The sequence below is a fragment of the Anabrus simplex genome, chromosome 11, assembly GCF_040414725.1.
Source record: "Anabrus simplex isolate iqAnaSimp1 chromosome 11, ASM4041472v1, whole genome shotgun sequence".
Classification (NCBI taxonomy): Eukaryota; Metazoa; Arthropoda; class Insecta; order Orthoptera; family Tettigoniidae; genus Anabrus; species Anabrus simplex.
The window spans coordinates 33,797,560-33,820,776 of NC_090275.1; the positions used below are offsets into that span (position 1 = coordinate 33,797,560).

The 23,217-nt window shown below is 41.0% G+C and overlaps 1 protein-coding gene across 1 annotated transcript in view; it reads left to right on the top strand.

Moving 5' to 3' along the window:
• rsh (radish) overlaps positions 1-23,217 on the top strand; it is a 951,216-nt gene that overhangs the window by 328,871 nt on the left and 599,128 nt on the right. The window contains exon 4 of the mRNA XM_067155296.2: positions 12,860-13,135. Coding sequence (XP_067011397.2) covers positions 12,860-13,135 — 276 coding nt within the window. The remainder of the gene's footprint in view (positions 1-12,859; positions 13,136-23,217) is intronic.

Consider the following 23,217-nt stretch of genomic DNA (forward strand, 5'->3'; position numbering starts at 1 on the left):
CGACAGGCACCTTTTAAAAACCATTAACGACGTGTGCCTGATCTTCTAGCAGCAAGTTGTTACCAAGGCCCTTGACTGCGTACTTTTCCCTAAAGTATCTGTTTATAGGATCCGGTCCCGTGGTGTAGGGGTAGCGTGCCTGCCTCTTACCCGGAGGCCCCGGGTTCGATTCCCGGCCAGGTCAGGGATTTTTACCTGGACCTGAGGGCTGGTTCGAGGTCCACTCAGCCTACGTGATTAGAATTGAGGAGCTATTGACGGTAAGATAGCGGCTCCGACCTAGAAAGCCAAGAACAACGGCCGAGAGGATTCGTCGTGCTGACCACACGACACCTCGTAATCTGCAGGCTTTCGAGCTGAGGAGCGGTCGCTTGGTAGGCCAAGGCCCTTCAAGGGCTGTAGCGCCATGGGGTTTGGTTTATCTGTTTATAGAAAAATATATCAACTGTCGAGATATCTGCAGAATGAGATAGTAGTCTTAACAATTAAATCAATTCTTAGGTATAATTTATATATGGAGTTCAACTCGTTTAACATGCTTAATTATAACCTACATTACTTTTTATGGTTAATCTAATTTATCATCTTTCAGGAAACGGCAATATTCTGTGTCATTTGGAAAACCTAGAATGTCCTGGGTCATATTAAATAAATAAATAATCGGGCTGTTTTTCGAAGTAACATTGAGATGAAAATTAATAGACCACCGTTTTTAGTCTACTGCTTTCTTTTCATTGTTCAAAAATGTTACAAGTCACCAATGTTACTTCTTTTCCTAAGCTGTTTTTCTTTGCGTCTAATTGACTGTTCCAACAAATTTGTTGTAAATCACGCTAAAATTAACAAAGATGGGAAATTCAGTTGGTCCCCACTCCCTCCACCAAGAAGGTCTGCAGGTCGGTAGCTAAATTATTATTATTATTATTATTATTATTATTATTATTATTATTATTATTATTATTTCGCCGGCTAAGTGAGGCAAGTTATTAGTAAATTTTGACAGGATTGATAGAATATGCACTAATCCAGTTTTTTCCTCCCCAGTTGATTATCTAGTGTGCATGTGTAGTAAATTGGCATTGCTAGTCTTGTATTTACGCATATCTGCATTATGAAGTAGTTTATCACCAAAATATTGTAAGTTCACCTATTCTCCATAGATAAATAGCTTGTAGTGATTTAGTTGCTGTAGTGGTAAATATTGTTACAGTCTTCATACATAGAGAGGTTCTGTACTGCCTGAATTGTCACAGGGGACGTCGCTAGCGACTGGACTGACAGTCTCCGCTTACCACTTGAGAACCGTTCGGGTGCCCACCATAGAACTCGTACTTTGGAGAGTTATTTGTCGACCACTGAACACTTGCTGAATCTGATATTATTTCTAATTTATTGTCGGGTTTCTCCCTGTTAGTTGCCCTTGGCATTCCATACAGTAACTTATGACAAGGACTCAGATGATATTACCTAATAAAGGCCGAAAAATTACCTATAGAGGCCAAATTCTGCAGGAAAATGTATATTTACTCAAATTAGAAAGCATGCACATTTCCTACATCATCTTCAGCTAGCTGATGTATCCGTGTTTCGCTACGGGATTCTCAGAAAGACTGCCTTTGTGGTTTTCCTAACTACAGTTCACTTAGGCCATTACAAAAACGTCAGTAGGAATGTAGGGTTTAAAAGCAATGTTATCATATAAAATACTCCCTCAAATAAAAAACCGCATATTTTCTCAATTTTAACGAACAGTACTACGATGCCGATCTAACAGTCCAAAGTTCCAGTGCTGGAATGACCAGGCCGCAGACAGACCGTGAACACTCCTCTGCCATTGCTCCGTTAAATATACACACTGCTCATTCGAATCAGTGCCTCAGGGTAGGGATTGAATAGCTCGAATGCTATGATGAACCAGTTTGTTATGTACCAGTAGTAGCAGAAAATTTATGAACCAGAGGAATGGCATGCTTAAGAAGGCTGTTATACTCGGTACGACCAGGCGAGTTGGCCGTTTGCATCCGGAATGTAGTGGGTTCGAAAACCACTGTCGACAGTCCTGAAGGTGGTTTTCCGTGGTCTCCCATTTTCACATCAGGCAAATACTAGCGCTGTACCGTAATTAACGCCAGGGCTGCTTCCTTTCCACTCCTAGCCCTTTCCTATCACATCGTCGCCATAATACCTGTCTGTGTCGGTGTGACGTAAAGCAAATTTAAAAAATACTCGGTATACAGCAGTAATCCCATCTATCGGACATGACTGGCAACAGAAGACACGAAGCACATCACAACAAACAATGGTCAATGTAATGTTATTGTTGTTCAATGTTATGAGCTTTCTGTATTGTAGGCCTTCACATTTAGTTTCCTTTCGACTTTGTGATATTAGGGCGTCTTATGAAATTATTTATAGCGTAGACTGTACTTCCATATTCCCTGGCTTTACATAACGATTTTCATTAGATTCTGTTTACCCATTTTCTCGTGACTTGGTGCTGATGAGGACTTAGCAACAAAAATCAAAATTCGTGAATATCTCTGTTATCATAGCCTGTACGGTAAAAATGTATAAGACATAAATGATTGGAAATTTAATACTATATAACTTTAGTAATGTAGTATTTGTCTATGGGACCACTAATAACACAAATCTTTGAGAATTAAATTTTAGTCCATCCCGTAAACTACGGTACCATTCCGCTCGGCGTGAATAAAATTATTTATGGCCTAGATTGTAGCGACTTGTTTTCCGACTTTGCATACCGATTTTCATTAAAATAGCACCACTAATAACAACAAAATTTGAGAATTTATGTTTAGGCCTTCCCCTAAACTACCATTTCTTTCATTGTGAATAACATTATTTATGACCTAGATTATACCGACTTATTTCTCGACTTTGTATACCGATTTTCATTAAGATAGGACCACTAATAACATAAATATTTGAGAATTAAATTTTAGGCCTTTCCTAAACTACCATTTCTCTCAGCGTGAATAAGACTAATTACAGCCTAGATTGTAGCGACTTATTCTCGGACGCTACATACCGATTTTCATTAAATTTTCTTCTGCCGTTTTCTCGTGATGCGTGTATAGACAGACAGACAGACAGACAGACAGAAATTACGGAAAATTAAAAACTGCATTTCCTTGCTACTATGGACACGACCGATACAGATATACCATCCTTTTAAAATTTTGAGCACTATACAGACAGAACTCTTATTTTATATATATATAGATAATACTAATAGATTAAAAAAACACCTGTCTTATCAAAAATTTAGTTCTTACAAGTGAAATAACTTAACACCTGTATATTGTCATTATTAGGACTTTATGCAATTTCTGATGTCCATTGATATTCTGGAAGACAACGTGCATAGCCTGTTTATTCTCGCCCAATTCACAAGTTATTTTCCGTATATGGACAGCTTGAAATGGCTTTATCTTTGGCATTCTAACACTTAAAAAGAATTACACACGAATAAATAAAACTCTTGTTGTCGAAACGAAACTAGCTAACAGTCATACGTATTATTTTACTGGGTATATGAGCAGTTAGGGTCGCTCAGTTGTGAGCTTGTATTCGGGGGATAGTGAGTTCGAACTCCACTGTCGGTAGCCCTGAAGATGGGTTTTCCGTGGTTTCACATTTTCACACCAGGCTGTACCTTAATTAAGACCACGGCCGCTCACTCCTCATTCCTAGCCCTTTTCTATTCTATCCCATCATTGCCGTAAGACCTATCTATGTCGGTGCGACGTAAAGCAAGTTGTAAAAATAAAATGTACTGGGGCTCTACAACAAACTTACTGAGATGGGCATATTTGCCTACTTCAGTGATAATATTTCCATCTTTCATAGCAAGCCCATTCTGATTAGAATCAATGTCTCGTTTCTCTCTAAAATGTGGATTTCTAAAGGGTACGGAAAGGAGTTGAAGAAAATTATTTCACGGTTTTCGATCTGACAAGGGAAGTAATAGAAGTACAACACTTGATTTTTAATGAAAGTCAGTACAGAGGCGGCTGAGAGGACGTAGATTGCTGAAGTGAGAACCATATTGGCCCAAATTAATTTTCAGTGCCAGTATGATAATATGAATCGTGTCAAAAGCAGACTCGCGCCAAGGCGAGCGTGATGAGAGAAGTGGAACAGGAAGTGACGCAATAGCGTAACTGGTGCTGTTCGTTTTCACGTTTCTAAAAACATGTACACATATATAAATAAATTACAACGTATATAATAATAAGAACGACGTGAGCCATGTATCACTTCATAACAATTATGATTCCTTTCAATCACACTGATATACCTTCACCTTCATTATAGACTGTAATACCCTTATCCGGCTCCATGACGTGCTGGCCGTTGGTCACAGGGGTCCCGACAGGGTCGGGAATTTTACCCATCATTGCCCCCTGTGGTTGTGGGCGGTAGAATAACACCCACGGTATCCCCTGCCTGTCGTAAGAGGCGACCAAAAGGGGGCTCAGCTGAGTCCTGGCATTGATTCCACTTACTTGTGCCAGGCTCTTCCCTTTCATCTATCCTTATCGACCTCCCTTGGTCAACTCTTGTTCTTTTCTGACCCCGACGGTATTACGTATGGAGGCCTAGGGAGTCTTTCATTTTCACGCCCTTCGTGGCCCTTGCCTTCCTTTGGCCGATAACTTCATTTTTCGAAGTGTCGGACCCCTTCCATTTTTCTCTCTGATTAGTGGGTCTCTGAGCAGTTAGGGTCGCTCAACTGTGAGCTTGTATTCGGGGGATAGTGAGTTCGAACTCCACTGTCGGTAGCCCTGAAGATGGGTTTTCCGTGGTTTCACATTGGTTGCCCAGTTGTACTTCCTCTTAAAACAATAATCACTACCACCACTTAACTATCATTGGTTAATTTCGCTGGCACGGGGGCTGGGTGTATGTATCGTCTTCATCATCATTTCATCACAACGCGCAGGTCACCTACGGGAGTCAAATCAAAAGACCTACACCTGGCAAGCCGAACATATCCTCAGACACACCCGACACTGAAAGCCATACGCCATTTCATTTTTTGTAATGCCCTTCCGCGTTCAGTCTGCAAGCCTCTGTAAATTTACTAAACGTCTCCACAATCCTCTATGTATAACTAGTTCTGTGACCTCGTTTAGTTCTATTTTTAAATTATTAGAAATTGAGTCTGACCGTCGTCGTCTTGCTCTCCCTCTACTTCTCTTACCCTCCATGACAAAGACCATTATTCTCCTAGGTAACCCATCCTCATCCATTCGCCTCCCATAACCGCAACGCTGAAGACTGCGTGCTCGTCAACCAACGATCCCAAGTTAAGAGGCCCTGGGGCTCCTTTGCCACCTCTTACGACAGGCAGGTGATACCATGGGTGTTATTCTACTGCCCTCACACACAGGGGGATCAGCTAAGGGTCCCATAGTCACCAACCCATGATCCCAAATTAAGAACTCCTGGGGGTAACTTACCTTTATATCCTCATTCTGAGTACCCCTGCCAATGTTCCCACCTACTTGCAGGAGCCGTGCTTCGCGTCCTTTTATGTCTGTTACTTCCAATTAAGATGGAACCTCCGTGGCTCAGGCGGCAGCGCGCCGGCCTCTCACTGCTGGTTAGCGTGTATCAAATTCCAATCATTTCATGTGAGATTTGTGCTGGACAAAGTGGAGGCAGGACAGTTTTTTCTCCGAGTACTCCGGTTTTCGCTGTCATCTTTCATTCCAGCAACACTCTCCACTATAATTTCATTTAATCTGTCAGTCATCAATCATTGCGCCAGAGGATTGCGACAGGCTTCGGTAGCCGGCACAATTCCTATCCTCGCCGCTAGATGGGGGCGTCATTCATTTCATTCCTGATAAAATCGAATGACTGGAAGCAGGCTGTGGATTTTCATTTTCATTTCTAATTAAGAATAAAATATCTTGTGTCCACCCAGATTTTCCTCCTGTACAGAAAAGTCTGTCTGAAAAGAGGTCGATGTTAAAGCGCCCAGAAGGTTTTAAGCAAACCTCGAACAAATGGGAGTGACTCGAATCCCACTTTCATTTGACAGGACAGGAAACAACAATTAATAAAGAAAGCAAAGCAAAGCAAAGTCACCTTCGTACAGGCCATGAAGGCCCTTGGAGGAGTGGAAGGTAAAGGCTTCCACCATTGTTAACCTCGGCACGTGATGGGGTAGAGTGGTTAGCTCTACGCCCGGCCGCCTTTGCCCACAGGAATTAACCTGGTGCTCATTTTTGGTGTAGGCTGAGTGAACCTCAGGGCCATATGCACCTCAGGAAGTGGAAATCTCGTTTCTTAAATTTTACGACTTCCTGACGGGGATTCGAACCCACGTCCTTCCGGGCGAACCGAGCTCGCCTTTACCGCCTTGGCCAGGCAGCCCTTCATAATTAATAAACAGTGGTAGTATTTAGGTATAATATTGGTAATAATTTTACGTTATTTTACTTCAGTGGAGGGTGCTCAATTGGCAGTGCTCCCACTTGTAATCAAGCACAGCAGATCAGAACCTCTCTAACGTATAGGCTCAAGTATTAGAGTAGAAAATATAGTATTACTCCCTAGTTCTGTCTTGAAGTATTACACCATGAATAGTTGCAAATATTACTAGTTTTAGTAGCAATCTACATACCCATTCACTTCATTATAGTGAAGTTTAGTGAATAACGATGATATAGACATTAACATTGTTTTGCTTAAACTGTAGCAATTTCTGGCCCTAGCTAGAGTTCGTAATATTACAAATTCAGAAATATCATTAATTTGTACATCGGAGCATTGCTATTTTTGAAATATCAATAATACTTCAAATTGCAATTCTAGTGTCTTAGAACAAGGCACTGGTCTTGCCGTATCACACGACGTTCACTAGCGTTTCCTTATTGTGATCTCAACCACCCGCCTGATTCTCTACGGCAGAGGTGCTCACATTGGACATACAACCCCGCAGGCGCGGGTAGGCAGGCAATGAGCGTATGCTATTAAACCACAGTGACGTTTACAGAGGCTTGCAGACTGAACGCGGAAGGGCATTACAAAAAATGAAATGGCGTATGGCTTTCAGTGTCGGGTGTGTCCGAGGATATGTTCGGCTTGCCAAGTGTAGGTCTTTTGATTTGACGCCCGTAGGCGCAAGGCGTGACCCATCGGGTGCCTTCACCGAAATGTCAGTAAAAGGAATTACACCGATTCCAGTTTCCATCTCCATTCTCTCTGCGAACAGACTAGTCGATCGAGAGGTGTGGCTGGATGCTTTACCTTGATTTTCGCCCTCCCGTACAGTTCTGGTATGTCTGCGTTGTAAATGAGTATTAAAACCTCTTGCTGATAGTTTGTTGAGTTCACTTTCACACATTATTAGCGACACGACGAATGGTTAACTTGCCAACGATGATCATGAAACCCCTTGGAAAAAAATCCTGGCATTCTTTATACAATTTTGTCTCTAGGGGGGTTGTAAATCGAGCGGGCTTTGTTACAGTCACCAGGGTATGCATATGCTTCGTCTAATGTCACCACATTTTTCCATCTGTCCCCTGCTAGATAGCCCTCATACAGCTTTCTTGCGTTGGTGCGACGTTCTGAAATGCGACAAGCAACAGCTTGTGAACTCGGCGCTTTTGCCGCTTTTCTAACTGTAGATCCTTGTTGATGACAGTGTTAACTGTTGAAATAGACATCCCCAACTTACGTGCGATAGTCCTCCAGGGGACAGGGTTACTACCTGAGATAAGGGCCTTCACTTCGCTCACCACTTCTGTTGCACGCCTGGTGGCCGGTCGTGGATTTGCCTGTTATTCCCCTTTGGAATTAAGCCCAGGCGGTCTTTGCTTCTTCTTATTCAATACAACACTAATCCCGTTCTTTTATGTCAAGAAATGACACTTCTTGCACATTTCTTGGATTGACCGAGCTCGATAGCTGCAGTCGCTTAAGTGCGGCCAGTATCCAGTAATCGGGAGATAGAGGGTTCGAACCCCACTGTCGGCAGCCCTGAAGATGGTTTTGCATGGTTTCCCATTTTCACACCAGGCAAATGCCGGGGCTGTACCTTAATTAAGGCCACGGCCGCTTCCTTCCAATTCCTAGGCCTTTCCTATCCCATCGTCGCCATAAGACATATCTGTGTCGGTGCGACGTAAAGCAAATAGCGAATTTCTTGGATTGCAGAATAGCTATATTTAGCATCGGAATGGGCTGTTATGTATCCCTCCCAGTAACGGGCCAATCCGCTTCGGCATCGTTGCAGCTAATGCCACGAAACTCTACACACAACTTCTTAGCACTGACGTGAATTATCACTCCCCGTTTTGACGTGCTATGATATCAGCACCGCCGGCGGCCTTCAAACTCGTCACCAGAGATCCCGAACGACCTTTCGTATACTGACTGAGAAAAATATACATCAATAATTAATTCAAATTATTATTTTATACTAACAGACCAACTTTGCTTTACGGAAGCGAAAGCTGGGTGGACTCAGGATATCTTATTCATAAGTTAAAAGTAACAGACATGAAAGTAGCAAGAATAATTGCTGGTACAAACAGGTGGGAACAATGGCAGGAGGGTACTCGGAATGAGGAGATAAAGGCTAATTTAGGAATGAACTCGATGGATGAAGTTGTACGCATCAACCGGCTTCGGTGCTGGGGTCATGTGAGGCGAATGGAGGAGGATAGGTTTCCTAGGAGATAATGGACTCTACTATGGAGGGTAAGAGAAGTAGGGGGAGACCAAGACGGCGATGGTTAGACTCGGTTTCTAACGATTTAAAGATAAGAGGTATAGAACTAAATGAGGCCACAACACTAGTTGCAAATCGAGGATTGTGGCGACGTTTAGTAAATTCTCAGAGGCTTGCAGACTGAACGCTGAAAGGCATAACAGTCTATAATGATTCTAGTCATGACTTAATAGCAATGAACGAACTTACAGTTTTGACAGTGAATATGAGTAGCAATACTGTTCCTTAACGTACTTCAAACATGCGATGCCCGATTTCACACTAAATACGAAAGTAAAATACATTTAAATATATCCAATCAATAATAGTCTACATGTTTCTATTATATTATTATTATTATTATTATTATTATTATTATTATTATTATTATTATTATTATTATTATTGTTACGTAGTTACCCGTGGACTGCAGAGGTGAAAGAAGGTGCGGGCTGGAATGGGTCTAACTACAAGGACGAAAGATGAATTAAAATTTCAATAAAGGTTATATTTTCAAAATAGAAAAACTTAACAAATTTCACATAGAATTTCAACAAATAACAACACGTCAACAAATCAGGTACAAGACCAGGAAAAGCCAAGATTTAAGATGATTTAACAATCTGGGCTTCGAGCCCCAAGTCTTATAATTCCTGAGCTCTTAGCTCACAACCATATATTACCAAAGGGCAGAAAACCCCTAATTACATGGAGCACTTGCTCCCACCTAGTAATGTCAAGCCTCCTAGAGGCACCTTTCAAAACACCAGAAAGAGCTGACCCGCTCTCAATCTTTCAAGCCTATTCAAAGCAATACCATACTTTACAATCACTTACCATCGAGGCACAACTTACAAGTATTAAACAGGGGTATCTCGTACCCAGCCTACAGGGCCTTAGCCGAAAAATAATAGGTTCAATAAATGGCCCGACAACAAAATGAAAGGAGGCGAGACTTTGCACTCCTAAAGACACACATTAAAACCTAAGAGGCACTAGGCCGATGACACAGGGGCTATTCCCAAACTAGGGAGGTGACTCGTATAAGAAAACATTTTAACACATTAAGAAGATAAGAAAACTGGTTATGAAAACGTAGTCACCTCAAATCAAAAATGAAGGAGAGCTCCAGAGGGTAAAGCACTCTCTATCCCCGATTTACAGTAAAAGGAATAAGAAAATTTTACATAAGCCGGCACTAAGTTACATTTTTAGACAGGTAGGTTACATTGAAAAGGTTTCGGACCTTCCCCGCGGTTTAGACTGCTGAGTTAGCGAGAAATAAAGAAGTGGCCATTACCTTGTTGAAGAGCTGCTGCCGGATGAAAGAGGCGCTTCCCGCCTCCTGCTACACTTCCATACACTAGGCTAGATGTTGTTCGAGTGGCGACAAGCCGTGAAAATCAGCAGTTTTTAAACCCTCGGGGAAAGTTCGAGACCTTTGAATAATTAAGACATACCCACTCAACTTTATTGGGTAGCTTAGAATTACACATCAAAATTGAAGAAGAAGAAGAAGAAGAAGGACACGATAGGTCAAAAAATAATTAAAGAAATTCGGGATTGGCTAAATTCAAAACTGGCGGAAAGAAAGATTTATATTGCCAACCCACAAATGAAAGAACGAAATTTAGTTATAGGAAAACTTATGAGTACAAAATATCTTCAAGAAAAGTTCCTTCACTTCGCACCAGGGTGCATGATCATAGTTTTTTAGTAGAGACATCTATGAGAGAATGTCCACACTTCTTGATCAATAGAAAACAAAATACATTGAAATCCACACAGTAATGGCAACTTTGTAATCACAAATTTTGCTGTAGTGACATCTTCTGAGAAACTTATGAGTTAATCCAGTTTGTAAAGTTCAGAGTTTCTCCTGTAGAGGATTACTTAAGGCGGAAAATTCAAAAGTGCGGCGTAGGGGTGTACGAACCGGTATTATTATTATTATTATTATTATTATTATTATTATTATTATTATTATTATTATTATTATTATTAGCCAAGAGTCAGGTGCATCTCAGTACATGAAAAGGTTGGACAGCCCTGCAGTAGAGGACTAAAATAAGAATCCAATTTGTTAAAAACACGTATTTCTAATTCGTTGTCCGGCTCCATGGCTAAATGGTTAGCGTGCTGGCCTTTGGCCACAGGTGACCCGGGTTCGATTCCCGGCAGGGACTGGAATTTTAACCATCATTGGTTAATTTCGTTGGCCCGGGGGCTGGGTGTATGTGTCGTCTTCATCATCATTTCATCCTCATCACGACGCGCAGGTCGTCTACGGGCGTCATATCAAAAGACCTGCACCTGGCGAGCCGAACATGTCCTCGAACACTCCCGGCACTAAAAGCCATACGCCATTTCATTTCATTTCATACTCAAATTCGTTGCATATGATACTTTGTTCTTGTTGTTTTTCATTATTATTTATACGATGAATTGATAAAACAAGCACTAGTTTAATATTATTGTATGCTGTCCTTCTGAGAAGTATTTTTCTACTCAAATGGCTGTATAGGTTTAAGAAGTCTTCTATTCGCTCGCTCGGGTTAAACTGCGGAGCTAGCAAGAAATAAAGATGTTAAACGGCCATTACCTTTCTGAAAACCTGCTGCTTGATGAAAGAGGCACCTCCCGCCTCCTGCTTCACATGCACACACTTAGTTAGATGTTGATCAAGTGGCCAAGAGACGTGAAAATCCGCAGTTTATAAACCCTCGGGGAAAGTTCGAGACCTTTCATGAATAATTAAGCCACACCCTCTCAATTTTATTGGTAGATGAAAAAGTTACACACAAAATCGAAGGAGAAGCCTGTGATAGGCTGAAAATTAATTACAGAAATTAGGGATTGGCCGAATTCAAAACTGGCGGAAAGAAAAGATCTATATTGGCAACCCAAAAATGAATGAACATAATTTAGTAAAGAACAAACTTATGAGTACAAAATTTCTTCAAATAAAGTTCCTTCACTTCGCACCAGGGTGCATGATCATAGTTTTTTTGTAGTGACCTCTATGAGAGAATGTCCAAATTTCTTGATGAACGGAAAAAAAAAACAAGTTGAAATACACACAGTACTGGAAACTTCACCATCACAAAATTAAGGTAGTGACATCTTCTGAGTAAAAGTTTAAGTAGGTCTAATTCCAAGTTCTGTGTTTCTCCTGTAGAGGAGTTCTAATTGGCGCAAGATTTAAATGTGCGGTGTAGAGGTGTACCGCCCGGTAAAATTATTATTATTATTATTATTATTATTATTATTATTATTATTATTATTAATCATTGCTCATAAATCCGTACGATGAACGGCTACTTTAGCTAGTAGCATGTAAGTAAGTAAACGAGAACTGCAATTCTTTATGGGGGCACAAACATATTGAATGACGCATTTTCTTTATTTTCAGCAGAAAGGGGGTGACTAATATGATATATGATGCGGAAAATATAGAAATCTTACCCAACATAACCATATATTTAAATGTTAAGTCATTCATGTCATTACAGAAAATCAGGTGTTCAAAATAGCAGCTGCATAATGTGCACACAATTGTCTTTTTCCTTATAACATTTGTGAATAATAGTATTATTCAGTGATTCTGTTTAAAATCATTGTTTTATTTACGAGCGCTAGTAGAATAAATTAATTGTTTGAAGTATTAATATTTTTTATCGAGTTGTATTTTAGGCACAAAAATTTTATTCAAATAACCACCAAACGTTTATTAAATTAAACTTTAAAAGACAGAGCTTTTGTTCTACTACGGGTTTTTATCTACACACTTCAGAAGAGTACCAAATTTTAACTGAGTATTTTGACAACTCCGGGATTCATCAGGGGAACAGATTTTAAGAACCACGTTCGACAGAAAACGAGTGACAAACTCACGTGTTGGAGAGCTTCTGGAATTTAAATGGTTACCGTGAGTGACGGCCCTGCACTCTTTAGGTCATAATATGGAAAGTATTATAGATATCGACGAAATTCCAAAACTAATTTGAAAAGGATATTTTTCATAGTTCATAAAAAATTGAAATATGATATTTTTGGACCCCCAAAGGTGATGGTCCCGCCTCAACAATATGTTTCTGTTTGCAGAGCCTTCACCGCTGTACGACAACAACCACTACCACGAGGAATGTCTACGGTGCAACTCGTGCGGCCTGAACCTCACGGGGCCCAATCAGAAGCGTGCCCGCCGCTTCAAGAACCAAATCCTCTGCGACCTTCACTTCGCTGACGTCGCGCTCATGGAGTGCTCAGACTTCATGCAGCAGCTGCGCAGCTTTAAGCCTCAGAGTCTGGGTTGCGCAGTGGCACGCAGAAAGAGTTCGACCACGCTCATCTTTCCTCTACCTCCGCAGGCCTGCTCCGGTAAGTACAGACATGCACTTCCATAGAGTAGTTTGAACTCTTCTTTGTGAGATTTTCTATTTTTCACATGTTTGTATGTTTTTCGGCACACCTAATGGACAGCTTGGCAGGCCTGTCCAAGATCAAAAGATCTACACTTTTGGTCCTATGGAATTTTGTCTTATCTCCACCGCACATACCAAAACTTTTATTAAATTCAAGACTGCATAAGCTTACTTGTCAAATCGCTTGCAATACTTAAAAAGCCTTGAAGTCTTGAAAATGAATTAGAGCACGTTCTAATCGATCAAAGGATTTGCAAGTCGTTGACAGAATTGACCAATGGAATTCCAAGTATTAATAATAATTAGAGAAAGTCGAACAATGTGTTTAATATGTTACAGATAATACATGGTTAGTTGACTCTAGCACAGAACATAGTGATTCGGTCCTTTGCTTGCAAAACATCGCATGGCATCTGTCACGTAGACCACCATACCGCTTGCACACACATTCCTGTCCTGAAGAATGGAAAACTACTTTCTGACATAATAGGTGGTGAAAAGCATGTATTGCAAACAGATTCATCACATGTCTGAGGTCGAAGTTCGGTTGTTTCCAATCTTGTATGGTCATGGCGTCGGTGGCATAGAACTCTTCCCAAATTTCTTCTCTCCCTGATGCAAGTTCCATCATGATAGATTGGTAGGTGGGTGTGGCTCGAAGTAGAATTTTTAGAATTATTTCCTCTAAGTAAAATGGTTCCATTGCCAATACGTACACCAAGCGAGAATGAGTGTACCTGGGGACACATAAAGCTTTCTTTAGATATAATGCTTTAACTTTTTCTATGCTTGACAGTTGATTTTTGTTAGGTAAGGTCAGATGTTTTCTATACCGTAGGAGATGACAGGTGAAACCTTGACGTTAAACAATTTTACTACTGCTTTTAATGACAATTTTGGCAAGTGTTTTATGCTATTTGTGCTTCTAAACGCTGCGCTGACTCTGTCCTTAATGTGATAAGAAAATATGTTTCCACCTGTTTGCATGATTGCTCCCAGATATTTCGCATGTGATACTGCTGCTAGAGGAACTGTTCTGTGGAAGAATGTCGCATGTTTCCCACCTCTTCTAAATGGCATAGTCACTTTCTTTTCTTTATCGATACATAGCTCGATGTTCTCCGCCCAGTCTGCCAACTGATCGAAAGAGGTTTGCAAATCCTCAATCGATGTGGAGGCCATCACAATGTCATCTGCATAAATATATATTTTTACTTTCTCTGAATGTATCGCCTTTATTACGTCCGTTGTGGCCACTGTATATAAAAGGGGACTAAGTGGGTCACCTTGTAACGCCCCTACTGTTTGCTTATGGTTCTTGGAATGTTCTCTAATTATTATTATTATTATTATTATTATTATTATTATTATTATTATTATTATTATTATTATTATTATTATTATTATTATTATTATTATTATTATTATTATTATTATTATTATTATTATTATTATTATTATTATTATTATTATTATTATTATTATATATTCCAAGTATTAACGGTGCGCTGTATAGTAGGCCGCTAGGCATGCTGGGATTGCTGTAAATCAAAACAAAAATGACTTCGTCTTCATGAACGAGGGATGTTTTGTGTGTGTGTGTGTGTGGGGGGGGAGGGGTGCTAACTCCTAGGTATGAGGCACATCGCTGTCTACATTCAGTGGACTCCACAGAGTACCACAATAGAATTAATAAAATGGCAGCGTACGAGGAGATTGCAAGATAAAATACCTCGAGGAAGCGGACAGCATTTATGTTTATTACCGTACGGTAACCTATAAAAAAATACTATCTACAATGTTCTATTCATGACCATTTTCACATGTTGTTATGATGGAATTCCCAATATATTTTCATGTAATGTTGAATTGCTATCACTTTTATTCAATTCATGTATGTAAATGTAGTTATGACGTAATCTCTACAAGTGATGTTATGGCAGTAAATACATTGAAAAAAATGTTGTTGAAGATAACCATTTTATGTTACCATTAATGCTTTCACGGCCCGTACTTAAGGGCATGATGTAGGCTTTTGGGCTAATGCTCTGCGTCTTCAGAAGAAAATCTCGACTTTTCACAAGGAAAACTTCTCCAAGAATGAAGTTTGAATTAGACGTTAATAATAGAAGTGGAAGTAGTACGTTCAATCGTCACCAGATAGCTCACCGTACGCGATAGAGCGCTAGAATTCGAAGCGGAAGCTAACGGAACTATCAGAATCAGTCTGAGAGCGAGGTATATAACATAAAGGAACAGGTGTACACACTTATGATAGCTTGACATTGACACAAGCCTGGACTGAAACACGTGGTGATGAGGAACGTAAGAATTTAGAAAACACCGAAATGAAATAACAAAAATATAACGTTGGTGTACGAAAATGGCATCGTAGTGAGGGATGTCATTCGTCCTGCAGTGCGAAGGATGACCTTTCTCCTCGCCATCGTCAGACTAAACATACAACAGAAAAATATAAATTTCTGGACACAGAAATTTCGAATCAACAGGAACAAATCGAATCAACCCAAAATGTATAGAACGTACAAATCATGGGACTGCAAATGACATGGTTAGCGAAACAGCATCATTGTGAATTACATCCACCTGGTCCGCCTCTGTGGTGTAGTGGTTAGCGTGATTAGCTGCCACCCCCGGAGGTTCGGGTTCGATTCCTGGCTCTGCCACGAAATTTGAAAAGTGTTACGAGGGCTGGAACGGTGTCCACTCAGCCTCGGGAGGTCAACTGAGTAGAGGTGGGTTTGATTCTCACTTCACCAATCCTGGAAGTGGTTTTCCGTGGTTTCCCACTTCTCCTCCAGGCAAATGCCGGGATGGTACCTAACTTAAGGCCACGGCCGCTTCCTTCCCTCTTCCTTGCCTGTCCCATCCAATCTTCCCATCCCTCCACAAGGCCCCTGTTCAGCATAGCAGGTGAGACCGCCTGGGCGAGGTACTGGTCATCCTCCCCAGTTGTATTCCCGGACCCAGAGTCTGAAGCTCCAGGACACTGCCCTTGAGGCGGTAGAGGTGGGATCCCTCGCTGAGTTCGAGGGAAAAACCGACCCTGGAGGGAAAACAGATTAACAAGAAGAAGAAGACATCCACCTGTTAATCCCTCACTAATACTGGTTAAATTTGGAAGCGCAAAATCCATTGTTACGCAGTAGAAGTGTGTTTGCTCGTCGTTCATATGCACAGAAGGCTTAAGTATACTTCATCTAAGAATATAACAACCATATCAGCAGGTTCGGTATTATGATCGCGGAAGAATGGTGGCGTATCATTGTGGACTGGCTTCCTCGAACTCTACTGCTTGCATTATACGGAGGTTGGCCACTGTGATGCGAATATGGAACAGATAGAACGAGGAACAATTAAATCACCCACGTAACGTTACCCCGTCATATTTCTGAACGATAGGACGTATCTTCACAGCACATCACAAATACGCACACAAAAATAGTGTTGCGCAACGACGACTCTCTGTATTATTGTGCGTCACTATAGGTTAAAACCGCCACCTCAAAGGGCTTTTTAGAAGTGAGTGGGATGGGAAGCGGAGTTGTCAGTTTTCGTTTTGTAGTGCAGTGTTTATTTGTTTCAAGTTTGCTGCTCAGTACGTATTTATTTTGTTTTCATCAATTGAGTTTCACGTTGTGAGCTGTATATTCCTCAGTACACAAATCTCTTATATGGAACCTTTGATGTATGCAATAACGATACAAGATATGGCAACCCAGGGCTACGCTCCACGCAGAGTTGACAAGAAACTGCCATCAGCATTCTCAGGTTTTCATTACATTCTGCAGAGCTCTCAATGGTGCGGCATGATTCAGAGAATATCCCCCCCCCCCCCGCCTCCCCACTAGTCTACTGAAGCTGTCATTGGCGAAGTACAAGGCAAGGAATATGAAAGCCGCATCTCATGAACAATACACACACGGTTCAACTACAGCAGCCTCAGAAAATCGTTTTAAGTCCATTGTTCCGGCCACGTCTGAACAATGTACAGAATAAAATGAACTGGTTTTACCTACTGTTGCTACTCTGCTACCACGGACACTTCAAACTAGACCCCCTTGATCACGCTTGTAAAGCAAAATCAACCTTGGTCGGTCACCGCAATGCCCACACTGGATTAACATGTCTTATTCTCGAAACAAGCTTTCATTCTTTAACCCTTAAACGTATTATATTTATTTTGATATTTAAACATTATTTGTATATTCCCTGGAAGATTTGTAGCAACGGAAAATGTACCTTAAAATACAATTTCGGTAGTTTAAAGAGCAAAGAGATTATTTTGAGTGATACATAAGTGCTAAATCATGGATAAATATTAGTTTCACAACATTTTATTATAAACAAAATACAAGGTGTATCTAAACATATGTAACAAAATTCGACGGGCGATTTTTGGTATCAAAACAAGAATGTCCCTATGAACAAATTCACTACGGTTGAACTCATCCCACGACCCTCAAGCAGCTGATACCATAGAAAAGGACTATGCAAGACCCAAATACCGATTTGAGATCAATAACATTCGCAAAATATAAAACCATGCATAGATATCGACGCGCAATAGCAGTAACCGTGGTATGAAAATAGGTCCGCGGACTTCGACCAGAGCCAGGATAAGCATGAACCGGAATTTTTTTTTTTTTTGCTAGCGGCTTTACGTCGCACCGACACAGATAGGTCTTATGGCGACGATGGGATAGGAAAGGCCTAGGAGTTGGAAGGAAGCGGCCGTGGCCTTAATTAAGGTACAGCCCCAGCATTTGCCTGGTGTGAAAATGGGAAACCACGGAAAACCATCTTCAGGGCTGCCGATAGTGGGATTCGAACCTACTATCTCCCGGATGCAAGCTCACAGCCGCGCGCCTCTACGCGCACGGCCAACTCGCCCGGTGAACCGGAATTTGAACCCAGGTTTCCTATATTAAAGGAGTCTGTCTAGGGAAACATCAAGCTACTAAATTATTAAAAATGTTAACAAAACAATGGGGTTTATTACAATTAAAAACAAGAGAAAATTAGGGCCACAAAACACATATAATAAATCAAAATGAGCATTGGAACGTAGAATCAAAACACTTACAGACACCTTTCTTGTTTAGGACTGGATGTGGGGCTCATACAACCGTTCGAATGCATCAGTGGCAATGGGTCCACGCGTACAATGCTCACTCACACAAGACGGCACCAACTTTCCAAACCGCTCTGAACAACACAAAACATAACGCAGGTTGGCACACTCAGCTGCCCTAGATATTTTCCCCGAGGGATTTTTAAAACTTCAGCCCGTGAAGCGAACTCTAGAAAAAGACGCTACCCAATCACGTGATCAGAGATAACGTCCCACATCAAAGATAAAGGCAAAAGTGACGTAGAAGCTAGACCAAACGCAAAGGGATAAAATGGGATGGCCCGCGAAGGATCAATCACCAATAAGATGAAGGCCGTAACAATACAATAAAGGAAGGTGGCCATGTGCACGACATTCCTAATGGCGTCTCTCATAAAATAGACGTACCTGGCTCATTTAGGATCTGTCTCCATGTTGGTGTGCCAGCAGGGATACAGTATTCTAACACAAGAAGTGCTCAAAATGTGCACCAATGCACGCCCGAGCACGCCGCCTCCTTGATTTTCGGACACGTTCGAACACTACAGGCATCGACGGAAACCTTGTTCCACACGGTAGCGACGTACTGCAATGTCCGTACAGGCATGTCTTACTCAAAACTTAATTCTAAATACGAACTATCCCTCCCATAACTAAGAGCGCCATAGCTCGTAAACGATCGACTTGTGACACATGTTCATAGGTACATTTTGTATTGTTTTGGTGTCTACTATCTACCTCCTGATTATTTCCTGCGTATTTGGAACACCCTGTGTACACCGAACTACTGACTCGGAACGATTCGACTATGTAGGCTGCTTTGTTGACTTTACTGAAGAGCAAGCCTAACCAACTTAATTGAAATACTTTATACATTGTCCCTAAACTGACTCTACTGCCCTAACAAATCATTAGTTGAAAGGCAATCACGTTAAAATACTAATTGTTCTTTCTCTAATCTCTAGTGTAGTGAGACGTATTTTATAATTAATTAACTCGACCAACACCCACTTCACCATAAGCTGCAATAAATGGACTATGTAATGCACAACTGGAACAAACCCTTTTGTATGAAATGCTGTGAAAGATTTATAGATAGATTTTAAGTGAATGTTTTTAAAATTAACTTGCCAACTCTGAATGACAATAAATTTGAAGTATTTTGTACAAAAAAATGAAATGAAATGGCGTATGGCTTTTAGTGCCGGGAGTGTCCGAGGACAAGTTCGGCTCGCCAGGTGCAGGTCTTGTGACTTGACGCCCGTAGGCGACCTGTGCGTCGTGATGAAGATGAAATGATGATGGAGACAACACATACACCCAACCCCCGTGTCAGAGAAATTAACCAATGATGGTTAAAATTCCTGACCCGAACGGGAATCGAACCCGGGACCCCTGTGACCAACGGCCAGCACGCTAACCATTTAGCTATGCAGCCGGACATTTTGTACAAGCAGTTGGGAAATAAACCTTCCTCTTCAGCGGTAGGTTTTGGGGGCGGTGTAAAGCAACAGATATTCTCCCTATATTTCGTATTCCTTTCGTTTTGGCTATCTGAGAACCACGTTGCTTTGCATCAACCTAGTTTATTTTGGTCTTTCTCCTTCTCCAATAAACTTTTATTCTCATATTTTTGCAACCTTCTTCGCTCCCCTGTCCATGATGATTTTGTTCCGTACCTATTTCTTTCCTGAAAACCTCTGCACGACTGAATTTTGTATTTAAAAATCACTCTGTTGTCTATCTCTGGTTCCTGTTCTCCTGTTTCTACCTATAATTATAAGCAAAAATATTAAACATAGAGCAGGGAGATGCATAATTCGACACTATGTAAGAGCTAGTATAAAATTTACTAGTACTAAAATGTTTTCATTCCTCCCCTGAAGGGGGAGGCGGGCCTCCTAGACGGTGACTCCGTCTCTCAGGCCAGGAGATTTGTTACGGTGAATGAGATGTGCGGAGAAGGTGAGAGGGTTGAGGGCCGTGACCTATACAAGGAACTGTCCTAGCATTCGCCTTAGTGCAGGAGAATGGAAAACCACGGAAAACCATTCTCAGGACAGCCGACGGTGTGGACCAGCACCTCTCCGTCTCCCGAATGCAGAGGCGTAGAGCCACGGCCACCCCTTTTCTGATCGGTTGGTCGGTCGGAGTGCAGAGCTGTCGGACCAGCCGAAGCCCACTCTGCAACCGCCGACGTCATTTCATATCTAAAAATCAAGATTGCAAGCTTCTTTCTATTTAACCATTAATTATAGGCTGGATGGCTTAGATTTATGGATTTTCAAAAGCCGTTTTGGGGTTATAGTAACAGTTAAATCTGACAAAATTATACGGGGTGCTTGAAGAAGGACTCCCTAGTTGTAATGTGTGCTAGAATCTGTACAAAGTGACATACACTATTCTAGTTTGTGGTGTAATTCAACTCTCCAAGTTTGGTTCCCCTGCAGTTGGCAGGTCTGTTTCCTCAGGTCCCTCAGTTCAGTCCAGGCGTGCGTGCAGTGCAGTGCAGAGCAACTCAGTAGCAACGTGTACTCCGCAACAGAAAGCCGCAGTGTGGTGAAAACTGAGTCAGTTATAACAATGCAACGTAATTTTAGACGTCACTATGGTGGTGAACCACCTACAGCATAAACTATCCGTCATTGGCTGAAGTCTTTCAGGAAACCAGTAGTGTTTTAAAAGCAAAATCACCAGGTAGACAGAGAACTTCTGAAGATGTTGTTGAACAGATCCGTGTTTCGTGTGTTCGGAGCCCGAAGAAGTCATTGGTCAGACGTAGGGCCGAATTCATAGCCAGCACTTATGTATAAGTGGAACCCTTAAGTAATAAGGGATCACTTATAATAAATAATGTGCGTTTACATTTCATAGACAGCACTAAAAGAGCACACTCATTGATACAGTAAGTAACACTGGAGATGTGGCAATGCTGTATATTATGCCCATGCTTCCTGAATCGTGTAGTTCTGGCTACCGAATTGTGGGATGATTTATTGCGCTTTGTTTATCGAAGGACATCGCACGACCGCGCGCGACATTTTTGAGGTTAAAAGATCGTCTATATTGTATTTGGTTATCAGAATGGATAACAAAACAGCGAGCTGAGACGGCACCTGCAAGAACATGCACATAATATAGAACAAGCAGACCGACGCAGTTTCCCATCAGAATATGAATGACGTGGGAAAAACTTGTTGTGGACAATGCAAACTACGAAAATGTCCACTCTAATTTTCTTAATATAATATGTTTATAGTTATCCAGGTACTCGAACATATACAAATATTCATCCAAATGTAGCATATCTAGCCTTACGACGCTTTTAATGATTTGACAAATATATCCGTAATCGTTATGTTGTAATAGGCCTAATTACTTCTCCAATAAAACGTAAATAGTATGTTTTGATGTGCGACGCCATAATTTCAGAAACTTCTGATGTAATCCGGCAAATGATTGGTTGGTAACCTGATATAATTAGCACAAATAAACCTTAAAATAAATGGTGGTAGTGCAACACGTTCATTTTTCTTATAACTTATTTACTATTCCATGGGCCTACAGTCTTGATAACTTATCAACTTTTAACACGTTTCCAATTAATTAAGCGAAATGCCGGTTATAATATAATAATAATAATAATAATAATAATAATAATAATAATTGTTACCGTGTTTTGGTGGTAGGTAGAGGTGAAAGAAGGTGCGGGCGTGAATGAGTCTCAAACTACGGAATCAAAGTTACTATAAAATTTAACAAGGTTATATTTTCTTTTCAAAATTAAGTAATAACAAAGAACAGGTACTTAGTAGCCGAAACACAATTTGAAATGTACAATTACAGAGATTACAGAATTTGGGCTTCGAGCCCTGAGTTCACAATTCTTGAGCAACTAGCCCAACTTCCCGATATACAAATTTTAACCAAGGGGCAGAAGACCCCAATCAAACCCTGGAGCACTTGCTCCAAATTACACAGTAAAGCCTCCTCGAGGCATACAAAAATTGAATTCCAAAAGCGCAATCTGCTCTCAAGGTGTAAGCCAATCACAGGCCACACCAAACTTCACCTTCAAGCTGTCCTCTAAGGACATATACACAGGGGTAAAATACCCAACCTACTGAGGTCTATTAAATGAAAAAGAAGGTTAATTAAATGACCTCTAAAATAACAATTTGGGAGGAGGCAAACTTGCACTCCTAGTACCCTTTGATTAAGACCTACTTGGCACTAGGCCGTTAACACAAGGGCTAATCCCATACTAAAGAGGTGACTTAAGAAGAGAACACTTTGTTTTACGTTATCGAAGAATAGGTTGAGAAAACTAAGTTCACCTCACAACAATATGAGTGGGAGCTCGAGAGGGTTAGCACTCTCTATCCCAATATGAAGCTTTAAAAGAGAATATATAAAAGAGTAGTTACATTTAGGAAAAGGTTACATGGTAGAACGCTTAGAACCCGCCCCGAAAGTTAAACTGCTGAGCTAGCAAAGAAAGAAGTTATTAATCGGCCATTACCTTGTTGTTGACCGCTGCCGAAGAAAGAGGCGCTTCCCGCCCCCTGCTATGTACTTAACACACTGAAAGATGGAACAGAAGTGGCCCGGAGACCCAAAAATCAGCTGTTTATAACCTCTCGTGGAAGGTTCTAGGCGTTAGGGGAAAGAAAACACCCGCCCACAACGTTTTTATTGGATAGGACCCCGCAACAGATTCAAGTTGGGGGAAGATACCCCTGATTGGTCAGAAATTAATTAAAGAAATTCGGGATTGGTTACATTCATAACAAGGGGAAGAAAGGGGTAAATATTGCCAACTTAAACAATGACAGAAAGAAATTTAACAAAGAACAAACTCTTGAAATTAAATTTTCTCCAAAAAAAATAGTTCGTTGACTCCT